The sequence below is a fragment of the Mustela erminea genome, chromosome 17 (genome assembly GCF_009829155.1).
Source record: "Mustela erminea isolate mMusErm1 chromosome 17, mMusErm1.Pri, whole genome shotgun sequence".
NCBI classification, from domain to species: Eukaryota; Metazoa; Chordata; class Mammalia; order Carnivora; family Mustelidae; genus Mustela; species Mustela erminea.
Genome location: NC_045630.1, coordinates 62,652,988 through 62,678,950, shown reverse-complemented (window position 1 = coordinate 62,678,950; position 25,963 = coordinate 62,652,988). Strand labels below are relative to the sequence as shown.

General features: G+C 44.6%; 1 protein-coding gene across 4 annotated transcripts in view; it reads left to right on the top strand.

Moving 5' to 3' along the window:
- Positions 1-1,615: 1,615 nt before the first annotated feature.
- Positions 1,616-25,963, top strand: part of PBX1 (PBX homeobox 1) — a 280,517-nt gene continuing 256,169 nt past the window's right edge. For 2 of the 4 annotated variants that reach the window (XM_032319344.1, XM_032319345.1), the window contains exons 1-2: positions 1,617-2,510; positions 5,751-5,824. In XM_032319344.1, coding sequence (XP_032175235.1) covers positions 2,320-2,510; positions 5,751-5,824 — 265 coding nt within the window. In that variant the 5' untranslated portion in view covers positions 1,617-2,319. Of the gene's footprint in view, positions 2,511-5,750; positions 5,825-25,963 lie in introns of all 4 variants that reach the window. The other 2 variants (XM_032319341.1, XM_032319340.1) reach the window with 2 other exon arrangements.

Below are 25,963 nucleotides of genomic sequence, written 5' to 3'. Positions count from 1 at the left end.
CAAGCTTGCCTTCGGTTTTGCAGGTTGGATACACTGAGGTTTGCATGGGTTCCACACGTTTCTTTTGGCCATACCACCATCTGGGCCGAGGGCTGGCTATACATTAGAACAGTTTAGGTTTCAACATATTCTGGACTTGGCCTAAGTAATTCATCTGCCCTTTTATCTATTGCCCATTGTGACTGCATAGCCAGTCAGATGTCTCCTCTCACCTTGTCTGATGAAAAGGTGGGAGGCAAATGTGTGATCTACCTGGCGGTCTAGTATGGACTTCAGCTAGGAGTTTCTTATTAGTACCACCCCCCCCCCAACCCGCCATGGTAATTAAATCTTCTTTCATTCTTTCCTACTCATTTTCCAAGTTGAGTCATTTTGTTCAGCTATGTATCTTTTAAAGCACTTTAAGTCTGTTTACAACAACATGGGCAATGCATAGCTGATTTTTACAAGATTCACCTATTTCCATTCGACCCAGGCAGACTGCATGGTTGAAACACCAGGTTTTTGTAGAGGGCCACACTTCTGTTTGAATTCCAGCTTCGACACTTAAAAATTGTGGGAACTTGGACAAGTTATGTAACCTCTCTGAGCTCCCTCTCTGTAAAGTGAAAATCGTAATCCATAGCTCACAGAGATGTCTTGGGGATTAAATAAAGTAAGTCATGTAAATTACTTGGTGCATAGTAGGCACTCAATAAACGTCAGTTTGTTTCTTATTCCAGTTAATAATGCTTATTAGACTATATTAAAAACTAGAACCAGACTGTGATAATGCATTTCTTTATTAAGTATTTAAGCCAAATAACTAATTTCCCCCAGGGGGTAGGGAGAGATATGTTGAATTAGATTCATTCTGTGGACTAATTTATTAATCTTTTTTTCTTCAACATTATTTTGTTTCATAGTTCATAATTTAATTTTCATGCAACAAAAATGTCACAGTTCGGTATGACTTTTAACTCTGCTGTGATTTTTTAAAAAATCTATTATTGCACTTGCTGTTTATTAGAAATCATTGTTAGTTACATTAGCAGCGCGACTGTACTTCATAACTACCTCGTGCTGACAAACTTTTGGTCTCAACAGTTTCCCCAAGGTGTAAGGATTTACAACCATCCAGTTTTCCAATTGCAGTTATTACAGCAAAAGAAAACAAGGGTGGGGGTAGACTCACACCGTCTGTAAATATTACACGTTTAAACTGAGGTGGAGCCACATCTTCCTCAAGGACCGCAGCTAAGCGAGGGAGGCGACAAGACTGGGCATTAACTGAGCCGGAGCTCCGGTACCATTGCACCTTTAAGGACTGGAGACTTGGCACTGGCCCGGCCTCCTTCCCGGCCCACCTCCGAACTCTGATTGACAGGGCGCCGGGCGAGGAGGAGCCGAAGGAGGCCGAGGAGGAGGCGCAGGGAGGCCAGCAGGGGGAGGAGGGCCCGTCTTCCCTCCGACAGCCAATCAGGACTGGGGGGCGGGGCCCGCACTCCCTCCTCCCTCCTCTCCCCCGCCCCCCGGCTTCCCCGCCCCCTCCCCTCTCCTCCTTCTCGTCCTCCTCCTCCTTCTCCTCCTCCTCCTCCTCCTCCTCCTTCTCCTCCTCCTCCTCCTCCTCCTCCTCCTCCTCCTCCTCGCAGGCTGTGGTTTTTCTGTATGTGTTTCTGGAGTCCTGAGCCTGAGCTAAACAAAAGCAGGAGGCTGACGGGGCTGCCGGAGTTTGCAGAGACACGGAGGAGGAGAGAGCCTGTGCTCTGCCTGCCGCCGCGGCCGGGGGAGATCTGGCTTTGGCAACAGCCCACCCCCTTTGAGATCACTCTGGCCCGGAGTGGGGGTGGGGGGCAGCGGGGGGTGGGGGGGAAAGTTTGCATTGCAATCCCCCTGCCTTCCTCTCCTTTCTCCCGATCAATGCATATTTGCAAAAGGATTAAGCCACAGATTTAAGCGCCGGGAGCCCATTTCTGCCTTGCAAAGGAGACCGGACTGAAAAACCAAAAGCCAGCTCTGATTTCTTTTCGTCAAGTGGGAAGGTGGTTTATTTTTCTTGCTTTTTGGAGTCAACACCCTTCCCCACCAGCCCTTATCCCCACCCTCACCCCGCAACCCCTTCACGCCCCCCTCCCCCTCCCCACTCCCCATCCTCCCACCAGCCTCTAAAAGAGGCAAAGGGATTTTTTTTTTTTCTTTTGGTCTTCTTTTTTTCCCCCTTCCCTGTTTATCCTGAAAAGGATCTGAAGCCAGCTTGAAGGATAAAAAGCCTTGGTGCTGCCCAGGAGCCGAGCCGAGGAGCAGAAGAGGAAGAGCCGGGGGCTGCCGTTGCCTTTGGAGATGGACGAGCAGCCCAGGCTGATGCATTCCCATGCTGGGGTCGGGATGGCCGGACACCCCGGCCTGTCCCAGCACTTGCAGGACGGGGCCGGAGGGACCGAGGGGGAGGGCGGGAGGAAGCAGGACATTGGAGACATTTTACAGCAAATTATGACCATCACAGACCAGAGTTTGGATGAGGCGCAGGCCAGGTGAGATGGAGGCTTTTCTTTTCCTTTCTTGGGGTTTTTTGTTTTTCTCCCTCTCGCAGGGGGAAACAATGGGAACCGAATCAGCACAGCGCTTTCTTTTTAAATGTTATTTCTTTTTCCATTTTGACGAGCAACTACATGGCGGAGGAGTAAAATTGGAAGGAGCGTTGTTATCGAAAGTGTAATCGCCCATGCCGAGATGTGGCTGTGTGTGTGTGCAATGTGTGTGTGTGTGTGTGCAATGTGTGTGTGTGTGAATATAGAGATATTCATATATGTCCACACAAACACTCAGGCACGCCGAAAATACTGCCAACCGAACCAAAAGCGGCCCTCGGCACTTTTTACTGCTTTAAAAAAGTATCAGAGAGAGCAGAATTGTCAAGTTTTGAACAGCATTCCATGTCTTCTTATTGAGGGACTCCGTAACATTACAAAATAAAATGTCCCAATAACACTTTAATTTGCAAATGTACTGACTGCTCACCTATTCTGGAGAGTTTGCTTTTCTTCCTCAAGGTACCCCTCCAAAATTAATTTTTATCTGTTCCCCTTTCTGCCCCCCTAAAAAAAAAAAAGCAGATTAATTCTTTGTCAGTACTTGTCAGCTCTCCAAAAGATATTTTGCATTCATTTGATTCTGTTTCAAAAGAAGCTAATGGAAAGAAGGAAAACATAATTCTGTTTTGAGGCGTATTTCTTAGTTTTGGGCGACTCAGATATTTAGTTTAACTTTATTGTCTCCTAATTTGAGTCAGTTTACCAGCCTTCCGTGGCACAGAATCTATGGTCCTTTAAAAAGGGGTGGTTGGGGGGGACAAAAATCAAGCATGCTTTTTTTCCCCATGCTTCTTTCAGGACCAGTTAGAATGCAATAAATAGAAATGAAGGCATGTGGGAATTTCATGTATTCAGTACTATAGGGCAGGAAGATCTTTATTAAGGAACCATAATAAAGAAGCTGTGAGCTTCTCAACTTAAATCCACTTCCCAGTACACAGTTCTCTACTCTAGGATTTTACAGTAAATTCTCTTTCAGAATAAAATGTAGAGTTAGTGGGAACCCACTAACAGCTTGCCCAAGGCTGATGTCAAAAGGAAGAATTTAAAAAATCTAATGACCACATATATCTTTACACTTAATTACCCCGCTTTGTTAAATCTCAGAAGTAGTTTTTTTTTTTTTTTAATATGTACACAATTCCTATACCCCAGATGAGTTAGTTATAATGGACATCGTTCTATGTATTTTTGTCTTATGGAAATAAGGAATTTGAGTTGAGAAAATGAGAAGCAGTTCAAAGCATGGATGTTATGAATTACATCCTTATTTTGGCAGCAGGCACATGAAACATGTAAACTCAGAAGTACTGAGGTTCCCGTGGGCTTGAAAACTTAGAAATGTTCGAAGACTGGGACTATTCTTGATTTTCTTAAATGGGGGAAAGTTTTCAGAAATGAATCGGAGCTCATTTTGAATTGTAGTATCTGAAGAGAAACTAATAATTATCGTAAAGTAGAAGATTTCCCACTGGCTATCTCTTTTTGAATTGGAACAGATTTCTCCATTGCATTGTTCCAGAAAAATAAACTCAGACATAACCAGTAAACTGGTTTAATAACAAGTTTGTAAACTAGAAGGGGCCGGGAAGGCTGGAGACTCACCACTTTGCTCATGTTGAGTCGTATTCCTTTTTGTACAACTGAGGGCAGCCGTGGCCTGGTGGGTCCCCTCTTACAGTGGCCTAGATGCTGAGAGAGATCAGACACAATTTGGGGAGAGGGAAATCTGTTCTTCCATAACCCCATTGCTGTGCTGTGGAAATGCAATATTTCTGGGAAGCCGTGTGGGGCTTTTTTGTTGTTGTTGCTTTTGTTTGTTTTTCCATTTGGGCCTGTATGTAAGAATACAATTAATGAAACTATTCTAAAAGGCCCCAAAAGGGGTCTTAGATACAGTGAAGTATTTTCCACCTTTTTTCTCACCCCACAGGGGAACTCAATCACCAGGAAGCTCTCTTTTTGGTTAAACAATGTAACTCTACTTAGCAACTGAATCTTTTTCCTTTCCTTAGCCATACCTTTCTCATGTACATTTATTATTTACAAAGTAAACCCTTCCTGTTTTAGACATAATGCATGTGTTTATTTTGATACTCTTGAATTTTTGAGTTTATTCCCCTGCTGTACACTAGTATATAGAACTGACTTCTTGTTACTGTTCTTCATGGGGATGTGTCTTTATTTATTTTTTTTTTAAACTTTCACAAGAATTAAAAAAGAATTGCATGTGTCTGGAGTGCCAGGGGTTTCCATTTGTCTTTACACATTAATTTTAGTTTGTAAACAGAATTCCCTTCCCTGATAGCTGATATGATCAGGATTTTGTTTCCAAAACAATATCTTTCTGCTAAGTGCTTCCATAGTAAAATCAAGGGAAAGGTATTGTTTGCTTCTTCAAGTGCCTTCTGAATACAAACACCCACAAGAACCAGGTAAATCACTAATCTAAACGGCAGAATTGTATTTATTTTTTCCCCAATGGGTGCAAGGTCCTAATTGTAAATAATTGAATTTCAACACCTGCAAATAAGCAGTGTGCGCACAAGAGGCGTAATGTGAACACAGAGAAATGAATTTATTCCCCATATGGGTATGTTTGCCCCCTGGCAATGCATTTCCATACTCTTTAACTTGGGGACTGAAATTTTATAAATTGACAGTTCTACTCAGAAGACCTTTCAAGCATCTTGTGTTTATGAGAATACAGGGGCATCTGCAGAATGAATTCGAACACATGGATGAATTAAATTTGAAAACACACACACAGACCGGGAGGCAGACAGCTCCTGGGCCGGGGTGGCTGCATAGATTATAGAAAACTGTTATCCCATGCTTTTGGCTTTGCTGTATTCATTGCCCTTGATAGGATTATTGGTTTAAGAATTCCACTTTAATTGAACTACTTAAAAAAAAAACACACAACAAACTAACTCCGCCTAAATGGGCATAATTTAGGTTAGTTCTGTTCTGTAGTTAAATCCCTACTCTCTCCCTGCTAATTAACATTATTTCTTTTTCTATGGCGGGACTCTGTATATTAAGTCATAAAACAATTGAAGCATGCCACAGAGTTATGCTTGGGATAGGATTTTGGCTAAATGCTCAGATTTTTCCCCCTGTGCATTATCTGCAGTTTGATCTTGAAAGTCCTATTACATTGTTGTTTCTTTCTTGCAGAAAACATGCTTTAAACTGCCACAGAATGAAGCCTGCCTTGTTTAATGTGTTGTGTGAAATCAAAGAAAAAACAGGTAGGACTGAGATTCCAACATTTAAGCATTTTCTTTGGCCAATTGATTCACTTCACCAGCAATGACAAAGCCATTATTTAAATATTAAAATTTCAGCATAAAAGTGCTGTCAAGATTGATCGCAGATTCCAATAGGAAATCTTAGTAGCTCTGCTTCCTGGAAAAAGCACCAAGTTTCTTTGACAGTTATTATCAAGCATGACTGGTTTATTTTCCTTGACTCTGTTACCAGCCTCTTTGAAATTGGGGCTCAAAGAGAGATTCTGAAGGGAAATTTATGGAATGACGTGTGCCTTTGGGGGAAAAATATGAAAGTAAAAGTCTGTTTCCTGGAGGAAAATATTTTTGGCCCATATTGAAAACCCTCCTTTTTTTTGGAGTTGGACATGGGGGCTGAACTGTTTAAAGTTTCCTTTCTTTTTTTTCTTGTGATTGTATCAAGCAGCAGGCTAAAGGTTCTCAGCAGTGTTGTCAAATACCTTTGTGGAAAGCGCCATACAACGGCGGGTTACCCCGCGTCTGAGTGCCCTGTGATTTTATAGCAGGGAGAAGCGTTGGGTTGAGGGGAATATCATGCTATGAGATCCCTCATTCTGTCGTTTTTTCCACTTTCTAGACCTCGTATCATGGACTCACACACTTATAACACGTCCCAGGAGGGCATTTAAATTTTAAAGCAACAATTAAAAAATAGCAATCATCAATCAAAGGTGTTCTTAAACAACAGATGCTCTGCAAAGGACATTTAGCCGCATCCTCGTGTTTGTCTGGGTTAAGCCTCTCTTTTCCAAAGTGGGTGCATCTCTCCCTTGTAAAAAGAGAGAGTTGAGACGGCAATCTGAAACTAGGGCATAAAGATGAGGAACGAGGGGTGGTTCTATAAAGCGGGAGCTTCTGCCGGCCTCTGACTTGCTCGCTCGCTTCAGAGCAGTGCAAAGTACCTGCCATCCTATTTATTTATTTATTTTTTACAACAAGGAGTGTAACAGTCAATAATTCATATCTAAACCATATAAGCAAGGGCATGACATGAATGAAAGTGACAATAAATATGATTGCATGCCCGGTTGATATACATTGATAGTTACACATAAAAAAAGGTGGGGGGGGGGCGCACAGGGTGGCTCTCTTTTCGAAAGCTCTCTGTTTGTCTTTTAAAAAATAAATAGTTTCAAGATGTGGCCGCTGATGAACGCGTAATTACTTGGGTCTTGAAATCTATGTGAAATTAGTCAGCAGCTCCTTTGTTGAATGTTATTTGTGTTGTGCATAACATTCTAGACAAAGCACCTAAGCAGTGATGTTCAGACCTTCAAGACTTCCAGGTTGCCTTGCCAGAGCCTAACCTTACTGCAAAGCTGTTAATTACATTATTTTAGCTGTGAAATACTTTTAAGAGATGGATGAACGGTGCATGCAAATATCAAAGAGCTTTTCCAGTTTGTCACACTTTTTAGTTTGTTTGTTTTCTATTAGCCAGGGCAGGATGCCTAAGTGCATGTCTGTTTGTTTCTTCTCTCCTTTTTTTCTTCCTTCTCATTTTCTCTTTTGATGCTTATTTACTTGGGATATGTGGTTTGTTGAAATTTCTCTCTAATCGAGCCTGTTTTCCTGCCTGTCTTTGAGTCATGAAATCTAGAAATCGAGACGTAAAGCCGTATTTGATAGTCCAGGCTGAGATGACTCTTTTTTTGAAGACACTTTAATCAAATTTTTATTGAAAGGAAGCCCATCAGGGCACTTGGGTATATATTGTGGCCAAAGTGTTTAATTCTGGTCTTCTAATTAAAACCTACTAAGGCAGTAGATCAAAGTGGGTGGGTGTGAATAGAGATCCGGTTCCGGTGTTAGAGTTTGTTCCTTCTTCATATTGGCTACACTGCAGTGATAGGAAGCAGTGGTATTGGTCAAAAATCACACTTGTAAGTGTAATTTATCATCGGCTTGTGTATTTTGCTTTTTTAAAATTTTCTGGCACTTAATGAATTAATGTCTGGAGACTTAAAAAAAAATCTAAGTTAAGGTTCAGTGTGTTGTCTTTAGAATCATACATTTAAAACATAGTTGATCAAGTCCTGGAAATTGCAAACGGCAAGGATCCCTGCCCCGTGTTAAAGGGAAATCTGTGCATGGGCACACAAGCACACATAGGCACACATAGGCTTGTGGGTTGAGAGGGCACCCATGGGTGAAAGTTTATAAAAAAAAAAAAAGAAAAGAAAAGTAAAAAACAGCCTTCCTCCTTGTTTTTTTTTTTTTTTTTTTTTTTTCCCACTTGTACGTTAGTAGTGAGGGGAAGGAAGAAACGTCTCCTGGAATGTTGAGTGTTCTGTGTTAAAGGTAGAGGACGGACGGCGGGTGTGTGGAGGAGAAGCCTTTGATTCTAAAAGCATGATTCTAAAGCATGATTATTACTTCAGTCTTGGGGTTTGCCCAACTCCTGGTCCCTGTGCCAGCATATCTTCTTTGCGGTTGATAAGTTGTAGGAGGCTTTTTTTTTTTTTTTTTTTTTTAACCCCTCTTGGGACAGAGCTGGGAATCAGATCTGTTGGATGGTCAATTTCTAGGCATCCCTTTATTGTTATGGGACTTTTCTATTGTTCTTCCAAGCCCTCTTGCCTTGAACGAGTTACTTGAAGTCCGTTGGGCTTGTTCGCTGGTGTGTATTCTCATGCCAAGTTGACACGTTTGGCTCACCTAGGTCTTGATGTCAGGAAGACGGGACTCTGAGTGGAGTGTGGCAATGGCCTTCATTTGCTGCTTTTACTCTTTTTTGCTTTTGTTACTGGTTTCGGTTGGAAAACTCAGAAAGAAGTAGGAACACTAGCAAAAACAGTCTTACCAACCTTTTGGAACTTGAAAGAAACACATGCGCACAACACCCAAAGTAGGCAGCAGCGTCTAAATTACAGTTGATTGATGGGTATTTAAGTCAGAAATTACTGTGAGGATATTAAAAAAAAAAAACCAACACCATGTGTCTTCTTGCTTCAGAGTGTGGATGAGTTTTTATTTTGATACCCTTTTGCTTTTTTAAAATAAATGCTAGGGAAAAAAAGATTGTTTGCAAAGTGCTCCTGCATCAGATCTCAAACAACAGCCAGGAAAACCTTGTCCAGACCCACAACAATGTGTGTTTCAGAAGGGGCTTTTATCTGCTCTCTCCTTCTAGGAACAGAGAGAGTCAATGGAGAGTGTTGGACCCCTCAATATTTTATTTTGTTTTTTTTCTTTTTTTTAAGGAACCATTCCTTATCTTCTGACAAATTAGCAACTGGCTGAGTTTTACATAGTGTGTATGTGGTGGCAGTGGGGTTGGTGGGATGGAAGAGAGGAGGGGAAAAAGAAAAGGCAAACACACTGCATTTCTTAAAAAAGCCCTTGCTTGTATTTTCCAGTCTTTCTTTTTTCTCTTTTTTCGACTTTTGTGTCAAAAATCATGCAGGTTTAAAAATGAAGAAAACACACAAGAAATATTGGGTGCCATTTACTAAGGAGAATATTTATAGATAGCAATGAATAGCTGTAATTGTTGTGAATAGTTTTTAATTTTAGAACATAATAGCTATCTATGGCATTTTCAGCCGATTTTCCTCTGCGAATTATCTGCACTGGAGTTAAATCAAATCACTGACGGAGGTTAAAAAATTATTTTTTTTTTTTTTACTTCCTTAACACTCTTTTGTTCTCTCTCCTTTCTTTTTTCTCTGTGTTCAATTAACACCCCCATCATAGAACTGTGGTTTTTTTTTTTTTTTAAGTCTACTACTGTATTTCACTTTTGACACCTTATCTTATTATTCTTGCCTGCCACTTCTTTGTAATACAGCAATTATATTATGGGACTGGTACTCCTCTCTTCTTTACAACATTAGAGAATAATGTGTGTGTGTGTGTGTGTGTGTGTGTGTGTGTGTTTGTATTAATAGGAGAGGGGGCATGGCTGTATACGGCAGGGGAATAATTCTGATGGGATGAGGCCTTGAGCCGAGCGGGAGTGAAATAACTTTAGACAGTTTAGGGCTGCCTCTGCTAAGATTCCTTTTGGGGTCGAAGTGGCAGGAGAGACTTGACAGAAGTTCATCCTCGGCAGGCAAATGCAAAAACTTTTTCCTGCTGACTAGTGAGTTCAAGTGTTAGGTCTTTTTTTCCCTCTCTTTCGTTTGTGTGTGCGTGTGTGTGTGTGTGTGTGTGTGTGTATAGCAAGGGAAGGGAAGTTACAACCCAGCATTACTAGGACACTACCATTCAGGCACAGAAGTGAGCTGGGTAGAAGCCTTGGGGTTGGACCGTATGCGATTTATCAGGATCTGAATGAAAGCTATAGACACGCCACAAGAGGACTGATGAGAAGTATCCCTTCTCTCCAGTCGCTTTTGTGCGATCCATTTTTGGGACTGGATTAGACAAATACTGGCGTTCAAGAGGCGGGCAGGAGGGTGCAAAGCACGCGGGGGTCGTAACCTATCAAAACGAGAGTGTTGGAAGTTTGGTGTCACTTCTTCTAACAATCAGGGTGTCTGGGAGGTTTGGGGAGGGGATTGGGAGAGGGTTTAGGAGAGGGACGAACAGAGAGCCCTGGGCCCCGGGGACAGGGGGTGTTGGGAGCTGGGGGAGTGAGGCTCTGGGTTCCCAGCTGGGCCAAGCCAGCCTGTGTATTCAGCTCAATGCTGGTGCTCTGCTTGCCCCGTGCCTTTGCCCCTGCGCTCTCACCGACATCCGCGACCTTTGGGTTGTTTGGTTGGCAAAATTATAGAAATGCCCCAAAACAAGCAAACAAACCCAAACTTAAATACGGCACATATTTAAAGAGGAAAGCATTTTCATTTTAATTGAAAGCCTAACCCCAGCTTCTTTGGAGACATAATTTACATTCATGCCTTAGGAAAACTTAGCCTTAATTTTGGTTTTAAACCTCTTTTCGATGGCTGCTGTTATGTTTTGAACGTGGTGAGGTGAATCTAAATATACTTCATTCCTTTCCCTTTTTCTGTAAAAAAAAATTCACCCCCAAAGCCACATGACTGAGGCAGTGTCCAAGGTCCAGGTCCCGAAGACAGCTCTGATTCATTTTCAGATGACCCCAAGCGTACCCAGTCCTGCTGTGCTGCTGTTTGTGAGAGGAATAGGACAGTTCTGGCTCCAGCTCTGCCCCTTACCTGAGCTGCTGTGCTGAGGCTTAAGGAATGCAGTAGTTGATAAATAAAGTACGGGGAGGATTAATGAGTTGTTTGCAAAGTTCTTTGAGCTCCCTTGGCTATCCAAATAAAAGATGCTGTGTTTTCTGTAATAAATTATGTCAGGGCTCATATCCTGTTCCATTCCATAGGATGTCATTGTGTTAACTCTTTCAGGGCAAGGAAACCATGTCACTAGGCTGGAATCCTGTTGCCGGTGGGGGTGGTGGATTCTCATGGGAGAATTCTCTGGTTGAATCTTTTGCTCCATCTGCATTTTAGAAATGTCACTTCTCAGAACTTGGCAGAGTGATTTCCAGAAAAAAAAAAAGTGCAGGTATAGACTGTCATAAGTTTATAAAACCTATCTCCCTTTATGGCAGAATAAGGTCAGTAGTGACTTCCCGGAAGGTCTTCTTACCAGTGACAGCTGTGTTTCAATCTCTCAATTATTGGTGGAAATCAAGATTGCAATGGGGAAAAAAAAAAATTCCCTTTTGGGTTTAGCTCATGGATTCCACTATATCTTGCGCCGACATTGTTGTCATTAAGCAGGTACTGGTGTGGGCGCCTTGTACCTCTGTTAGTTCGGGACCTACCACTAAGGAGTTGTGAGGTGGTAGGCAAATTGCTTAAATAGTTTTAGGAGAAACTAATAGTAGTGGTTAAGGAGTTGGTCTCTGAAGCCCCGCTGCCTGGGTTTGTATCCCACATTTCCTACCTTTGAGCTCTGTGACCTTATTCAAGGTACTACACCTCTCTGTGTGTTTCATTTTCCTCTTCTGTAAAAAGGTGATAACAATGATACCTATCCTAGAGGGGCGTCAGGAGGATTAAATGAGGTAATACAAGGAAATTATGGTGCCTGGCATCGGCAGTCAATGACTGTTAGCTTTTATTATTTCTGGCCCTGTTTTCTTACATGAAAACGAGAGGCTCGCACCAGATGGTCCCCAAAGACCAAGCCAATTCCAAGACTCTGTGATTCTATGCTGAAAAGAGACAGAAATTGCTGCATTTAAGATTTGCTTTCTTTTGTTTCTCTTGCTGTTCTCTTAAAGTGAGAATTAGCTGTATCTGGCCAAAAAGGCTGGGGCTAGGTTGGAAAAAAAAAAGGGGGGAGTGGGGGGACAAAAAGAAGTGGGTAAGAACAAAGACAAAGGGTTTTAATTATCCACAAACTGGACAACAACTACCTGAAAAGCAAAAGTTGCATGTTTTAGGGACGGTGTTCTCTTAGCATCAGCAACTAGAGATATTATGTAATTATAGTTAAAAATATTTTCCCTCTGAAAACACATAGACCCATCCATTTAGTTTATAAAGTTTCCAAGTAGGAAGAGGAACACAAAGTGAGTTTAGGGCAACCCCACCTCTTCCTGACTTCCTACTATATTTCTTATTTAGGAAAAATTTTATCTTTGTCATAATGACAGCCTTGATACATAGAAGGTTTATTCTTTTTTATCATTTTTTTAAAAAAAGATTTTATTTATTTGAGAGAGAGCAAGAGAGAGAGAAAGCACACAAGCAGGAGAAGGGGCAGTGGGAGAGGGAGAAGAGAAGCAGGCTCCCCACTAAGCAAGGAGCCCGAGGTGATGCGGGGCTCGATCCCAGGACCCTGCGATTATGACCTGAGCCAAAGGCAGACGCTTAACTGACTGAGCCACCCAGTTGCCCCATTTCTTTCTTTTCTTTTTTTTTTTTTAAGTAAGATCTGTGCCCTACATGGTGCTCAGACTCACAACCCCAAGATAAAGAGCTGTGTGCTCTACTGACTGAGCCAGCTGGGGCCCCTGATAATTTTCTTGAAACATATTTCATATGCCATGAAATTGACTAATTTAAACTGTACAGTTTGATGGTGTAGTAGATTGACAAAATTGTAGAGCCCTCAGAACCTAAATTTAGATTTTTTTAAATTACTTCCCAAAAAACTCTGTATCTATTACCAGCCAGTCCATACTCCTCCCTCTGCCTAACCCCTAGTAATTGCTGTAAAATTGCTGGTCTCTATGGATTTGTCTTTTCTGGACATTTCACAGGAATGGAATCCTATAACATGTGGTTTGTTACTAGCTTCTTTCATTCAGCATAATATTTTCAGGTTCATTTATATTATAGCATACCATTAATACTTTATTGCCTTTTTAAAAATATTTTATTTATTTATTTGAGAATGAGAGACTGTATGTGGTGGGGAGGGGCAGAGGGAGAAGGAAAAGCAGGCTCCCTGATGAGCAGGACTCAATCCCTGGGCCCTGGGATCATGACCTGAGCTGAAGGCAGCTGCTTTAACCAACTGAGATACCCAGGTGCTCCCAATTCTTCATTCCTTTTCACAGCCAAATAATATTCCATTGTATGGATATACCACATTTTGTTTATCCATTCTTCGGTCGATGGATTATTTAGCTTGTTTTGTATGTTTTTGCTGCCCTGAACACGTGCATATGAGTTTTGTGTGGAGCTGTTTGTATTTCTCTGGATCTCTAGGTCGGAGTGGCATATATACATAGGAATCACATGGTACTCTACGCTTGGTGTTTTGAAAAATTGCTACACCGTTCCCCTGACTCTGAAGTCATATTGTAAATGACTGGAAGTTTTGTTTTTGGCACTTCCAGCCTTCCATTTCTTTCAGTCTTTTTCTGCAGTCAGGGATCTTTTCCATGTTTAGGGTTCTACTATGATTTTTGTTTTCTTTGATCAACACCTACTTTAAATTTTTTTGGAATAAATATAAACCAAAAGAATGAATTTCTACCACCAGAATCTCAGGTGTCCCGTTCCTGGAAAGGAAGGAGTTAGCAAAAAAAAAGATTGGATGATCTTCTTTCTTTCTTTCTTTTTTTTAAGATTTTATTTATTTGACAGAGAGAGACACAGTGAGAGAGGGAACAGAAGCAGGGGGAGTGGGAGAGGGAGAAGCAGGCTTCCCGCTGAGCAGGGAGCCCGATTCAGGGCTTGATCCCAGGACCCTGGGATCATGACCTGAGCCAAAGGCAGACCCTTAACGACTGAGCCACCCAGGCTCCCCTGGGTGATTTTCTGAATAGAAATTGAGTATGATAGAGAAAGCATGGACTTTGAGGCAAACCAACCTGGATTCTGTTCCTAGCTTGGTGTGTAACATTAATAAGTTATTTGATTTAAGACAACTTCAATTTCCTCACCTCCACTGTAAAGATAATCATTCTATAGGGTCGTCGGCATGCACTAAACAACACAGTAATGTAAGGCACATTGTTGAGTGAGTTCGCTCGCTACCTGCCAACTACTGTTTTTTTTGTTTGTTTGTTTTTTGTTTTTTGTTTTTTTTCCAAAACCACACGGCAGAGTGTTGACCACCCTTCTCACTAGTTTGGCTCTGTCTCTTCAGGTTGGATTTTCTCCCAGCTCTGTCCAGGGGTTTTAGAGGCTCACCAAAATGCTTCCCGACCCAGCTGCATTTAAACGTTTTAAGTGGTTGTCTGTACGAGAGGAAAAAAACTCCTGGGCAACATACCTGCCTCTCCCTCCTTCTGTCCTGGAGCTCTAGGAAGGGCGTCCCATAGAACAGTGCTCTTCAGTAAACATACATGTAATTAAACATTTTTTTATATGTAATTTTAAATTTAATGCTTTGAATTTTCTAGTGGCTCATTAAAAAAAGGTAAAAAAGAAATAGGTAAAATTAATTTTAAGAAATGTATCTTTTAATCCTAATAGCTAAAATAGCTCAACATTTTGTGATCAACGTAAAAATTATTAATTAACTATTTTACTTTTTATTTTGTACTAAGACTTCGAAACCCATTGTGTATTTTACACGTAAAGCACATCTTCAGCGGCCCTGCCGTACTTCAAGCAGTTAATAGTTACATGGGCCTAGTGTCTTCCATGACGGTCAGCTTGGCCATGGAATGGTTGTTTTGGCATCAACTTTGGTTTTGTTTCTTTTTTGGCCTGGTTTTTGCACTCAGGAGGACACATGGTTGTTGCCTACTCAGACCTGATTTGGTACTTCTGTAGTTATTGAAATTGATTCCCGATGGGAGGTCAAGTTCCAGAATAAGGCATGTATCTAAGGCATCTCTTTCTGGCGGAGAATGTCACACTGGTGGGAGCTAGGATGAGGTCGTTCCCCACTGTCTCCTTCTATTTATTTTTTTATTTTTTTCTTTCCATAGATCATTGTTTTATTATTCCTTTCCATATCCTGAACAAAATCTGAAATGTTCCCTAAAATAAAATGAGTGGGTGGAAGCAGCCATCTTGTTTTCTGCCCTTAGAATATAATGCACGAGTACAGAGGAGTCCGAGGTGTGACAAAAGTTTGCAGGACCCTGAGTCAGGAGTCCTGAGGCCAACTGCTGACTGCCTCCAAAGTATGTTATTTTAAGAATGTCATTTAACCTCTTGATCTTAGGTTTCCACATCCATGGAATGGGCAACTCTAGAAAGTCACGAACCTGACCCCACGTCCCATAGATCACGAGCCCCATCGTGATCCCTGCCAAGGCTTAGGTTCATAAGATGGAAGGCAGGTGGAGCATGTAGAAAAGAAAATTCTTTTTCATTGTTATTGCATTTCTCATGTGTCCTCTGACTCCTGGTATCTTTTCTAGACACTCATGCCAAAGTGGCTACGGTGGTATTAAGGCCACCTCCATCAATCAAGTTGAATTGCAGAAGGCAAACTGGGAGAGAGAAAAAAAAAATAGCGATTTTTTTTTTTAATTGAAGCATTTAAGCATCCCATTTATAAAGCCAGTTGGAGGCCAGGCCCAGTTCAATCCACCTTGTTGACTTCATGACTGCAAATAATGGTTCTTTTGCACCCTTTCTGTTTGTAGCAGTCAGGCTCTAGCCTAGAAATTGCACTTGGAAGATACAGAGTTGTGCTTGTAGGATTGGAAGCGCTGTCTACCTTTGCAAGTTCATAGGCGCAACCCAGGAAGTTGGGAAACTTGGCTATGGTTTTCACCTTGGAATTGTGGAGAGTGAGTTGTTCACCATTTGCCTCAGCTGGAATACTGAAATAAGGTCTGTTTCCCACCTACCTGTCAGGAGGGCTTTTGGAAAGCGAGGCTATTTAGGAAGACGTTTGGTTTTCAGTAAGTGTGGGCCGCTCAGAGCGAGGGGAACGCGATCTGGGTATGTCGCGCTTGGAGACAGGGCTGAATCTGCCAGCGGGTCAGAGGAATTAAGTTTACCTAGTGGCCTGCGCTGGTAGGCCAGGGAGAGAGGGCGGCCAGGCGTTTTCTTCCGATCGCTGTAGGGGATCTGAGACCAACTGTGTCCCTGCAGGAGAATCCTCCTTATAATTACCATTGTTAATCGAATTGAAAGTTTGCATTTCTCTTTTGTCCCTAACAAAGAAAGCCACTCTGGGACCCTAACGGGGAGCCCCGCCTGCCTCCATTCTGAAAGGTCCTCTGCGGACGGGAGGCCGTGCACAGTGATGCCTTCCTGCAGAATTTGCTCGCGGAGGCTCTGGGACCTTGCCCCCTGCTTAGATCAGTAAACACTTCAAAACAAAGCGCATGGGCGCAGACCCGGCTTCCCTTTGTGCGGCCTGCGGGTGGGGGGGGGGTCCCGGTGACCCCGCAGCCCTGAGGAAGCCTGGGTGGGTGCGGGTGGGTGCGGGGCTGACGCACCGCCACGTCGTGGTCAAGGGCGCTGGGTCAAGGGCGGCCAGGTGAGCGGCCGGAGGTCCAGGGGGAAGCCGAGGGCCGCTCACTCACACCAGGTGGAGGACGGAAGGTGGAGTCGTCCGGAAGGAGTTTAAGGGGCTGCGTCAGGACAGAAAACTTTGAGAACTTGGGGGAATGCGGGGCTGCGGGCCGAGAGGCCTGGCGGGGAGCCACCCGCGGGGCGCAAGGGGGAGCGGCTCCCTTTGGACGCGAGCTTGGGCAGGGGGTCCCCGGGAGTGGGGCGGGAGCGTGCCCCGCCGGCCCCTTCTTCCCAGGCCCCTAGCCGCCGGCCTCGTCCCCCAGCCCGGTCGACCTTTTTGCCCTTGCCCTGAGAGGGTCGCGGGGGGTGGAGAGGGCCCCCCCCCTCCCCCGCCACCCAGGGTCGGCCCCTCAGGAGCCCCACGACCTTTATTAGGCACCCGGTGGACTGGGGGCCCTGGAGTGAGGGCGCTCAAGGACGCGCGACCCCTGTCCCCAATCCCGGCCCGAGCAGCGGTTTCCGACTGCTGGGGTGCCGGGTGCCCGGCGAGCAGACCTCCTCCGTGGCGGTGGCTTTGCACGCAGAGGTGACACGCACGAGGCCGAGTGTGTGCGCCCGCGCAGACACGCACGCGTGTTCATTTGCAGCTTCTTTCTTAGTCGGCCCTGTGTTGTTTCCCGCGGATTCCAGTGCTGCTCGATGGTATTGAAATGAATCAAACGCAGAATCTGAAGTTGCTGCAGAGACCCTCCCTGTCGTCTTGGTCTCTCGGCTCTTCCAGGGAGCGCGGCATCTTCCCCTAAGGAGATTTTTAACCCAGAGCACCTCGATGTACTTCAAACAGCCCTGACATTTGTTTTTGTTAAGCGTGGTCTGATTTCTTTAACACTTGAAGAAGGTTTGGGGCCTTCAAAGGTACCTAGTTTCTTATATGGCTGCTTGCCTTGTCTCCTAGGAATGCTTGAAGGGGCCTCCAGCTGCCTGAATTTTGCAAGTCTTGGGCAAAGAAAATTGATTTGCCCAAACACACATAGTTGCTCCCCCTCCCCCACCCGGCCTACTGGAGCCGAGGCAGGAAGGGGCTGTCATCGTGCCCCTGCCTAAGCCATATTACTTTATTTTTCTTCTTAGAAAGTTACACTAGGAAAGATGTTCTTGATGTGTGATTATTATTCTTAAATGGATTCTTGTCTTGATGTGTGATTATTTTTCTTAAATGGATTCTCGTGCTTTCCTATTATTGCTCTGTTACAGCCTGGCAAAGCAACCACCAGGTCCTGTAATAGACCCTCCAGAAACTTTGCACTGAATGCACGCAGGAGAGCTAGAAGTCGCAAAGGTTGAATTCCCTCATTGCTTGGAAAATCTGTGAATTAATTCTGTGCATTTCACCAGTCCAGTCTCTGATCCCCCCAACTCCCAGGCCCATCATAATTTCACAGCATGAAGTTCTCATCCCGGTAATGGGGGCAGAGGATGGAGGGGCTTTATGTAGGTATGTAGGTTGAAAGGTCTCGTGTTCTTTCTGACTGTTGAGGACGTTGTAGCTAAAATCTAAATTACCGCTCATTCCGGTAGTGGTGATAATGCAGAATGCAAACAGTGGCTTCCCTCTGCTCCAGGTTTGGACACCACGGTTCTCCTACCTCATTGACGTCCTCCTACCTCATTGACGGTACTGACTTCCTCCCTTTGTAGGGGATTCAGGCTGATGTATCTTGGTGCCTGGAGTCACTTCCTTGAGGCAGAAAGAGACCAGCATCTCCCTAGTGGCCTCCCCATGGGCATTTGTATGCAAAGACTGGTGGTCTTGTCAAGATCCCATTAGAATATATCTTCTTCCTTACAATTTCGCCTTCCTCCTCTTGCCCTCCATAAAAGATCTGGAAGCTTAATTGTTTTTCAGTACGTTTGGCCAGATATTTTTGAACACTCAGTTCTGGATATGTTGAAGGAAGACTCTTCGGTCCCACAGGTTGAACAGTGAAAAAGTTAAAATGAATCCCTGTCCCGACTTGGTTTGGTCTTAAAGTGTCAGCTGGACATGTTCAGTTTCAACCTTCTGGAGGGCATGGTGAAATTTGCAGTTTGTACCCTATTTTGGACCATTGATTGCTTTGGCAAATATTTATAGAACTTCTTGTATGAAGCCATTATGTGAAACCTAGGAATGCAAATGTGTAAGCCCTGGCCCTTCACCCACTAGGAGTCGAGCTCCCCATCCAATGAGGAGTCTCGGTCATGGTCTTTGTAATGTGGGCAGCTGACTTGGCTCCCAAAGCCGTGTGCCCAGGGCGGAATGTGTTCCTTGGGACCATGAGTGTGGCCATTGCAGTCATTTTGAACGAAAGCTCATGAATGGTCTAGGTGATCTGAGTCCAAGTGTGCTTTCTTGGATTCAGAGGATGCTGCGTTGCACGTAGGCAGCCTGAGAAATGTTCTGTGTCTGAGTCTTTGCCTTGCTGTTCCCAAAGCTTGCCACCCATTTCATTCCCTTGGCTTCTCCCCTTCCCTCTCTCTTTTGTCCCCTTCCTTGGTCCGACTGGGGCCTCCCCCACACCCCCAAATTGCTATTTGCCAAACTTGTGACCTGAGACCACTTGGCATTTCCCTGGGATGGCTGGAATTTACCACCCGCCGAGTAGGCATTCTGTGACATTTGCTCACCTGGGTAGCTTAAGCTCCGTGGTCTGTGTGGAGGGAGTGCCGAGCGGAAGTGTGAAATTTACCTCTGTGCTCCAGGGTTCTTGCCAGCAGGGAGACAAACAGTGATGCTTCTGGAAGCCGGAATTAATTTTTATCGTGGTGCACATATATAGTTATATATATTCATACACGCATTTATTATGTATTCAATAAATGCATGTAGACAATTTGTGCATTATCTGTCATTCCCTAGTCATTATTTTAACAAATTAAATTTTCATGGTTAGATTCATCTTTCACGTGCGCCCCCTCCCCTCCACGGCTACCTTCTTTCTTCTTCTCTCTGCAGCTAGAAGACGCTGGGTTACCCTAACGCTCTTTGAGGCCTGGTGCCATCAGACGCCCTATCCCCTTAAGGTTTTGGAGACGCCCGCGGAGGCTTTCTCACTGTGGCCTGCCCAGCCGCGCTGCTGGTGAGGCAAGAGTTGCTTGTCTCTGTGGATCAAACTGGTCTAGGAGCTTGTCCAGTCCAGTTCTTGGGACAGGCCAGCCCCGGAGGCGTCTCTGGCTTCTCTGCCTCTTCCAACCCACAGAAGCACAGTCTACGGGTCCTGGCTGTTAGCCGAGGAAGGGAGGCAGGCAGTGTAGACTGTGAAATTGTTGCCTTTTACTGCTGTTCACCGTGTCTGAGTGATTGGAAGGGAAGAGGACCCTGGGCCCCAGGCTCGGAGAAGAAGGCTGGTGTGTCGTCTCAGGGTGAGGCACAATAGGAAATGTCTGCAGAAGCGATGCTTCCGCCTTCCCTGAGGAGCAGGGAAGTCTCTCCACAGGGAATGAGAAGTCACGTGCTTAGAACCGTCAACTGCAGGCAGAGCTCCTGTGATCAGCCGGATTTTTAAGATGAGGAAACAGGTACAGAGAGTTTCTTGAACTTCCTTCAGGTCACACAACTAATGAGAGACTGAGTTGTGGGACTGGTGTTCCTTAGGAATTTCTATGAAAAATGTGGATTTTTTTCCCATTGAGTGACAGCCCTTCAGTTGGTGATTCCTCCAGGAAAAATCCTGTGGAATCCTACTTCGTTGTCCAAAAAACAAATGGTTTGGCTCTACCCACCTCTGGTCCTGTTTCTCAGGTACATAAATTTAATTATGTCTTGGCTGTGGTTAGCTGTAAAACATACATAAAAGGAGATAAGTCCAAAATCCTCCTTGGGCATATTTCCTGATTTTTATTAGGCCTCTCTGCCTGTTCACTTTAGAATCTCCCCGATTTCTTCCAGGCAGTGAGCATGACTTACTTTCCTGGGTGGTCAGAAGCTTGACTGTCCCTCTTAGGTGTGTATCACCTTTTCTGGTTCCTTCTCAGCAGCCTGGGGTTTCGACAGGAACATAAAACAGGGCACAGTGTCTTGTTCTTGCGTACTGTTCTTGGTCCTGCTGGCTTTCTGTCGGACGTCCTTCTGTCTGTCATACCTCCGGTTGTGGCCACACTCCAGGCCCCAGGGTGCTTGGGTCATTCAAAGGGGTACAGCTGGGAGCTGGGAGCTGCCGTGGTGAGACCTCGACGTCTCCTCTCTCCAGCCGCCAAAGCTCCTCAGTCAGTGAGGCACCTTGAGCAGCTCTTTTGTTTTGAGAAGTGGTTGGTTCTCAGTTTTCAGGAGGGGACCGCTTGCGTCCAGTGGGGGGGGTGGGGAGTGGCCCTGGTAGAATCCAGGTGGAGGTGAAGTCTTGATGACAGTGACACTTTTCACGGCCTGTTGCCCCAGGTGTTGGAAGGAATAAAGACACAATTCAGCATAGCCCATGTTTCAGTGTGTTGTTTTGAAAACAACTTAACCCCTGGAATGCCTTAATAAAGAAAATCTTACAAAAAGAAAAGAAACCCACTTAATTGTACCACCCTAGCTCACTCTCTACAAGCAGCAACCCCCGTCACTCCTCCCCTACCCCCCAAACCCCCACCAGCCCATTGCTTGTATTTCTTTCCTGTCATTTTCCTTATGGCTGTATGACTTTTCCATTTCTTGGGGATGATCACGTACGCAGGGATGAAATTCTCTCCTATTTTTGCAATGAAACCCGTTAAGGATCTTAATTTACTTATGTATTGCTCCTATTGTCTCAAAGAGGGAAGTCAGTTTACCAAAAGAGAGAAGCAAAACGAAGAGATGTACTAAAGAAGTGAGGAGCACAGAAGAGAAAATTGTGGTAGAAAAAATAAAGTGCCAGGGAATGCTAGTGTGTAAAATTGCATGCGTCAGGATCCTTTCTCTTCGTAGACGTGGTTCCAGTCCTTTTGCTGGTAAGGAAATAGCATCTGCCTCTTAGAATCAAACTAATTGAAAGAAGCTTATTTAGTCCAGATCTTACAGAGTTTGTTACAACTTTAACTCTCTGCTTCCTGGCAGCAGAAGAAAAAAGGGAAACAGGATCAGTTTCAGATTTCAAAGCGCTGAGAATTGTAGTAAATCAGAATTGGACTTCATGCAGAATTTCTCCCATCACTCGTGTTAAGAAGATGGTAAGGGATGTGATAGATGTTGTCCTCTACAACATGGTCAGCAAAATATTATATTTCATATTTTACCATAGCCTGTTACATAAAATGTCCCTACAGCACTCCCTAGAGCTTATTATAATTATTGGCTTATGATCTGATTCTTTCATTAGACTAATGAATTTCTGGAAAATAGTGATCAGGACTTCTATGACCAGCAACACAATATAGATACTCAGCTCGTATTTATTGAATTGAAATGCTGTTTTATCTGTTTCTCCACAAAGGAGATAAATCCACTTATTAGCATTTATTGAGTACTTGCTACTAAAAAGAAGGGTCAGTCAAAAGTCCCTGCCCTTGGGGCTACTTATGGTTGTCTGGGAACAGCTCATATCCTAAGAGGTACATTGCAGCTTGGCTGGATAAGTGCTATGTAACAGAGGCATGAACATCTTCTGTTTCGTGGCATCGAGTATCCAGTTGCTTCAGATACACTCAGTACAGCTGGCTTCTCCCTTTGGAATTTGTGTTGGGGTCTTGAAGCCAGGAGCGGCAGGGGGAAATAACAGGAATGATCAGGGCGTCTGAGTTTGTGCCGAAGAGAGGTGATTGTTTTGCAAATTTGCATTTTCACTTCTATTCTCTTTTAGGAAAAAGTGTCCTATTTCTTGACTAACTAACCCAACCTCCCTGAACCCTAGGTCTCCCCTATAGGGGTAGGGCAAGCAGTGGGGCCCCTCTTCCTGATGGGACCCGGCAGCCTCAGTGGGGAGACGCTGTGGTTCCTTTGTCTCTGGGCGGCTGGAGTCGGGGCCACCGCTCTGTTTCTGGGGCTGGCTTCCAGAGAAAACACCATCTGAAGACTAGGAGGAACAAAGGATCCTTGAAGCATACTTGTGAAAGAGAGAGTGAAAAGATCAAGTAACTGCCACATCTGGCTTTTAACCAGTGTTGTCAATTATTAGATGTTCATTACTACACTAATCAGAGAGAATTTATACCTTCGTTTTGTTTTTTTAAGATTCATTTATTTATTTTAGTTCTGGGGGGAGAGATAAGGGGGCAGGCAGAGGAGAGAGAGAGTGCCAAGCAGACTCCGGAACCCCAGCCGGGGCTCGATCCCAGGACCCCGATCCCAGGACCCTGAGATCACACCCTGGTGTAACACCCTCAAGTGTAACCAACTTGCCCACCCTGGTGCCCCAAGAATTTTTATCCTCTTACTTCCCTTCCTCCCTCTTTTCCTTTCTTCCTTCCTTCTTTTGAAAAACATTCACCAGGCACTTCTAAGCTAGGCAAACCGGCTTCCCTCGATCTAAAAGTAGAGTGTCCTGTGACAGTAAGCCAAAGGGCATAAAGCAAAGAAACAGCTACCATCAACTTATATGGGAAACATTTTTGAGTGTTCCCAGACTCCCTTCGCCTTCTCTGATACCTTGGACACATCTTGCCAAGGGATGCACCAGATACCTGGAGAGAAAGCTCAGGTGCTCAGGGGCACAGGTCAGAGTTCTGGCAACCTGTGGCTGAGGGGCTGAGTATGGGTCCCAGGAAGGAGCTGGGCGGCCCCCGCCTCGCTTCCCTGGGGACATGCTGCCTCTGACTCTCACTGCAGATCTAAAGTTGGATATTTCCACCTTTTGCCCCCCTGCCACTTTTTTTTTTTTTTTTTTTTTTTTGAAAACAAAAGTCCTCTTTGGATTCTTTCTAGTTTGCAAAAACAGGTACTGGTATAGGACTTTCATAAAAGTGAAGTGGCTCTGGGCTTGGGCGCCCCTGGATCTCTGTCAGTTAAGCATCTGCCTTTGGCTCTGTCATGATGTCAGGGTCCTGAGATGGAGCTCCCCATGGGGCTCCCTGCTCAGCAAGGCGTCTGCTTCTCCCTCCCCACCCTGTGATTTCTCTTTCTCTCAATGAAATAAATAAAACCTTAAAAAAAAAAAAAAAAAGTGAAATGGCTCAATGCAGACTTTTGTAAAGTGGAGGACACCTGTAATGAGAGATGGGAGACAGGGCCTTGCCCTCAAGGTGCTTACCCGTGGGAGAAAAGGAAGAGAGGGCTCCAGAGTAGCATTGATCAGGACCTTGAAGGTGACCTAAACATAGCCCAGTGCTTAGCCCACAGTATGCTCTCAGATGTTTCCAGAGAAACGATGATTCCAGTTGTCTCTAAGATTGGTAAATTCCTAGTGAGCCAAGCTTCTTGCACACCTAACATGGTGCATAGGTACATATGATGTTCAGTAATCATTAGTTGAAGGAAAAAAGGGAGAAAAGGAGTGATAGATAATTCATCTGAATCTAAATGGGATTTCCTTATATTTTTCAGCATCTTAAAGAATTATTTGTAAAATTCCTCCTCTCTGTGGCGTGCGTACTCATTTGTGAAGATGATGTGTGTGCTTCTGCGATGTGTCACAGCTCTTTTCTACTAGCTCAGTCCAGTGAAGTGTTCTAAACCCTGTGCTCTGAGACAGAGAGGTTTCTGGTTGGAATCAGCTTGTTCCTGAATGGGGAGAGTTCTTGGATGGCTCCTCTGTGTCCGAGTTTTCTGAATTATGGTATTGGACTTGGAATTGTGAGGGATACGCGGGGTATCGTGCGGTGGATGTGGGGTGGGGGAGAGTGTGTAAGACCAGACACATGAGAACGGTGTTAAGACAAGTGATAATCAGATGGAGGAAGCTGGCTAGACACAACCTTCCAGTGGGAGAGGCGGAGGTGGGAGGGGCCGCCTCTTCTTAGTCAGTGGCTCAGATTCCAGCACCTTCTTTCATGTCCATCGTCACATCCTCCTGTCTTTTCCCATGTGCAGAGCCTCCTCTTTTCTCTCTGCCCTCTCCCAGAAGTCAAGTTACCTGTTTGCTCCTGCTGACTTTTCCTCAGGTTTCCTCCCATCATGTCGATGGAAACGTTGGCAAAGGATTCCTCAATTAAAAAAATAATAATAATATTATAATAATAATAGTAGTGATGGTAAGTACAAATAAACTCAAGAAGTTGAAAGTGGGTTGTTGGTAGTTTTTTTGTTTTTTTGTTTTTTTTTTAGGTGAAAGAGGTTGTAAACCCTGAGGCAGGGGAAGTAATTGAATAGGAGGCCTTCGGGGCACACTCACCACCCCCTCCTCCCAGTTAAGCGCTCGTCATTTAACCCTGTCCTTGGGGAGGAGTAGAGGGAGAATTGCCTCCATCTTCCTCCCACTGGTCGCCTCCTCCCTCGGTGAAAATTCCTAGTCAGAGTCTGTGATATCTCAAACTGGGCTGTCACTTCTCAGGGTCACTCCCTGGGGAGCTCCTTCCCCCAGTCCCAGTGCAGTTCAGACGTTCCTGAAGAACAGGACTTCATGTTGGGTCTCGCGTTTGCTTTAGTGACTTTGCTATTTAGCCTGTTCCTGGGGAGGTTTGATGGGGGGTTGGTCTCAGACAAGGACTCTCACTGTGGGCTTTGAGGAGGGGCGTAGGTCCTTGAGGACCAACACAGTCTTCCTTATCCACAGGGGCTACATTCTGAGAGCCCCAGTGGATGCCTGAAACCTGGGTCGTACAGAACCCTATACAAACTCATGCTTTTCCCTGTACGTGCAAACCTATGATATGGCGCAGTCTATCGGCGCAGTCTATAAATTAACCACAGTAAAGGATTAACAGTAGTAACTAATGATAAAAAGAAAAATTATACTGATACACTGTAATAAAAATGGTGTGAATGTGATCTCTGTCTCAGAGTATCTTAGTAGACTGGACTCCGTCTTCTTGCGAGTTGATAAAAGGCCTACGTGATGAGATGAAGCCAGAGGAGTGATGTAGGCCTCAGGACGTAGGGTCAGGCCACTATGGACACCTTCTAACTGTACCTTAGAAGGACGTTCTCGGTTTCCAGACCCTCGGGGTCACTGAAGTCTCAGAAAGTGAAACCCGGATAAGGGATGGGAGGGGCCTGTGGTGCACTGAGAATCTTCTGGAGATTTCCTTTGGCTTGGCTTGGAGGCCCCTAGCACCAGTTGCTTTGGTTCTTTTCTGGGGCTGTTGCACTTTCTCAGTAGAGCCACATGTGCTTAAGACTTCTTGTCTGTGACCTTTCTAGTTGCCAAGACTCACCCTCTGCTGGGCACTGAGAAAATTTTGCGTTTTGGTCTGTAAACTGTTCCTCACACTC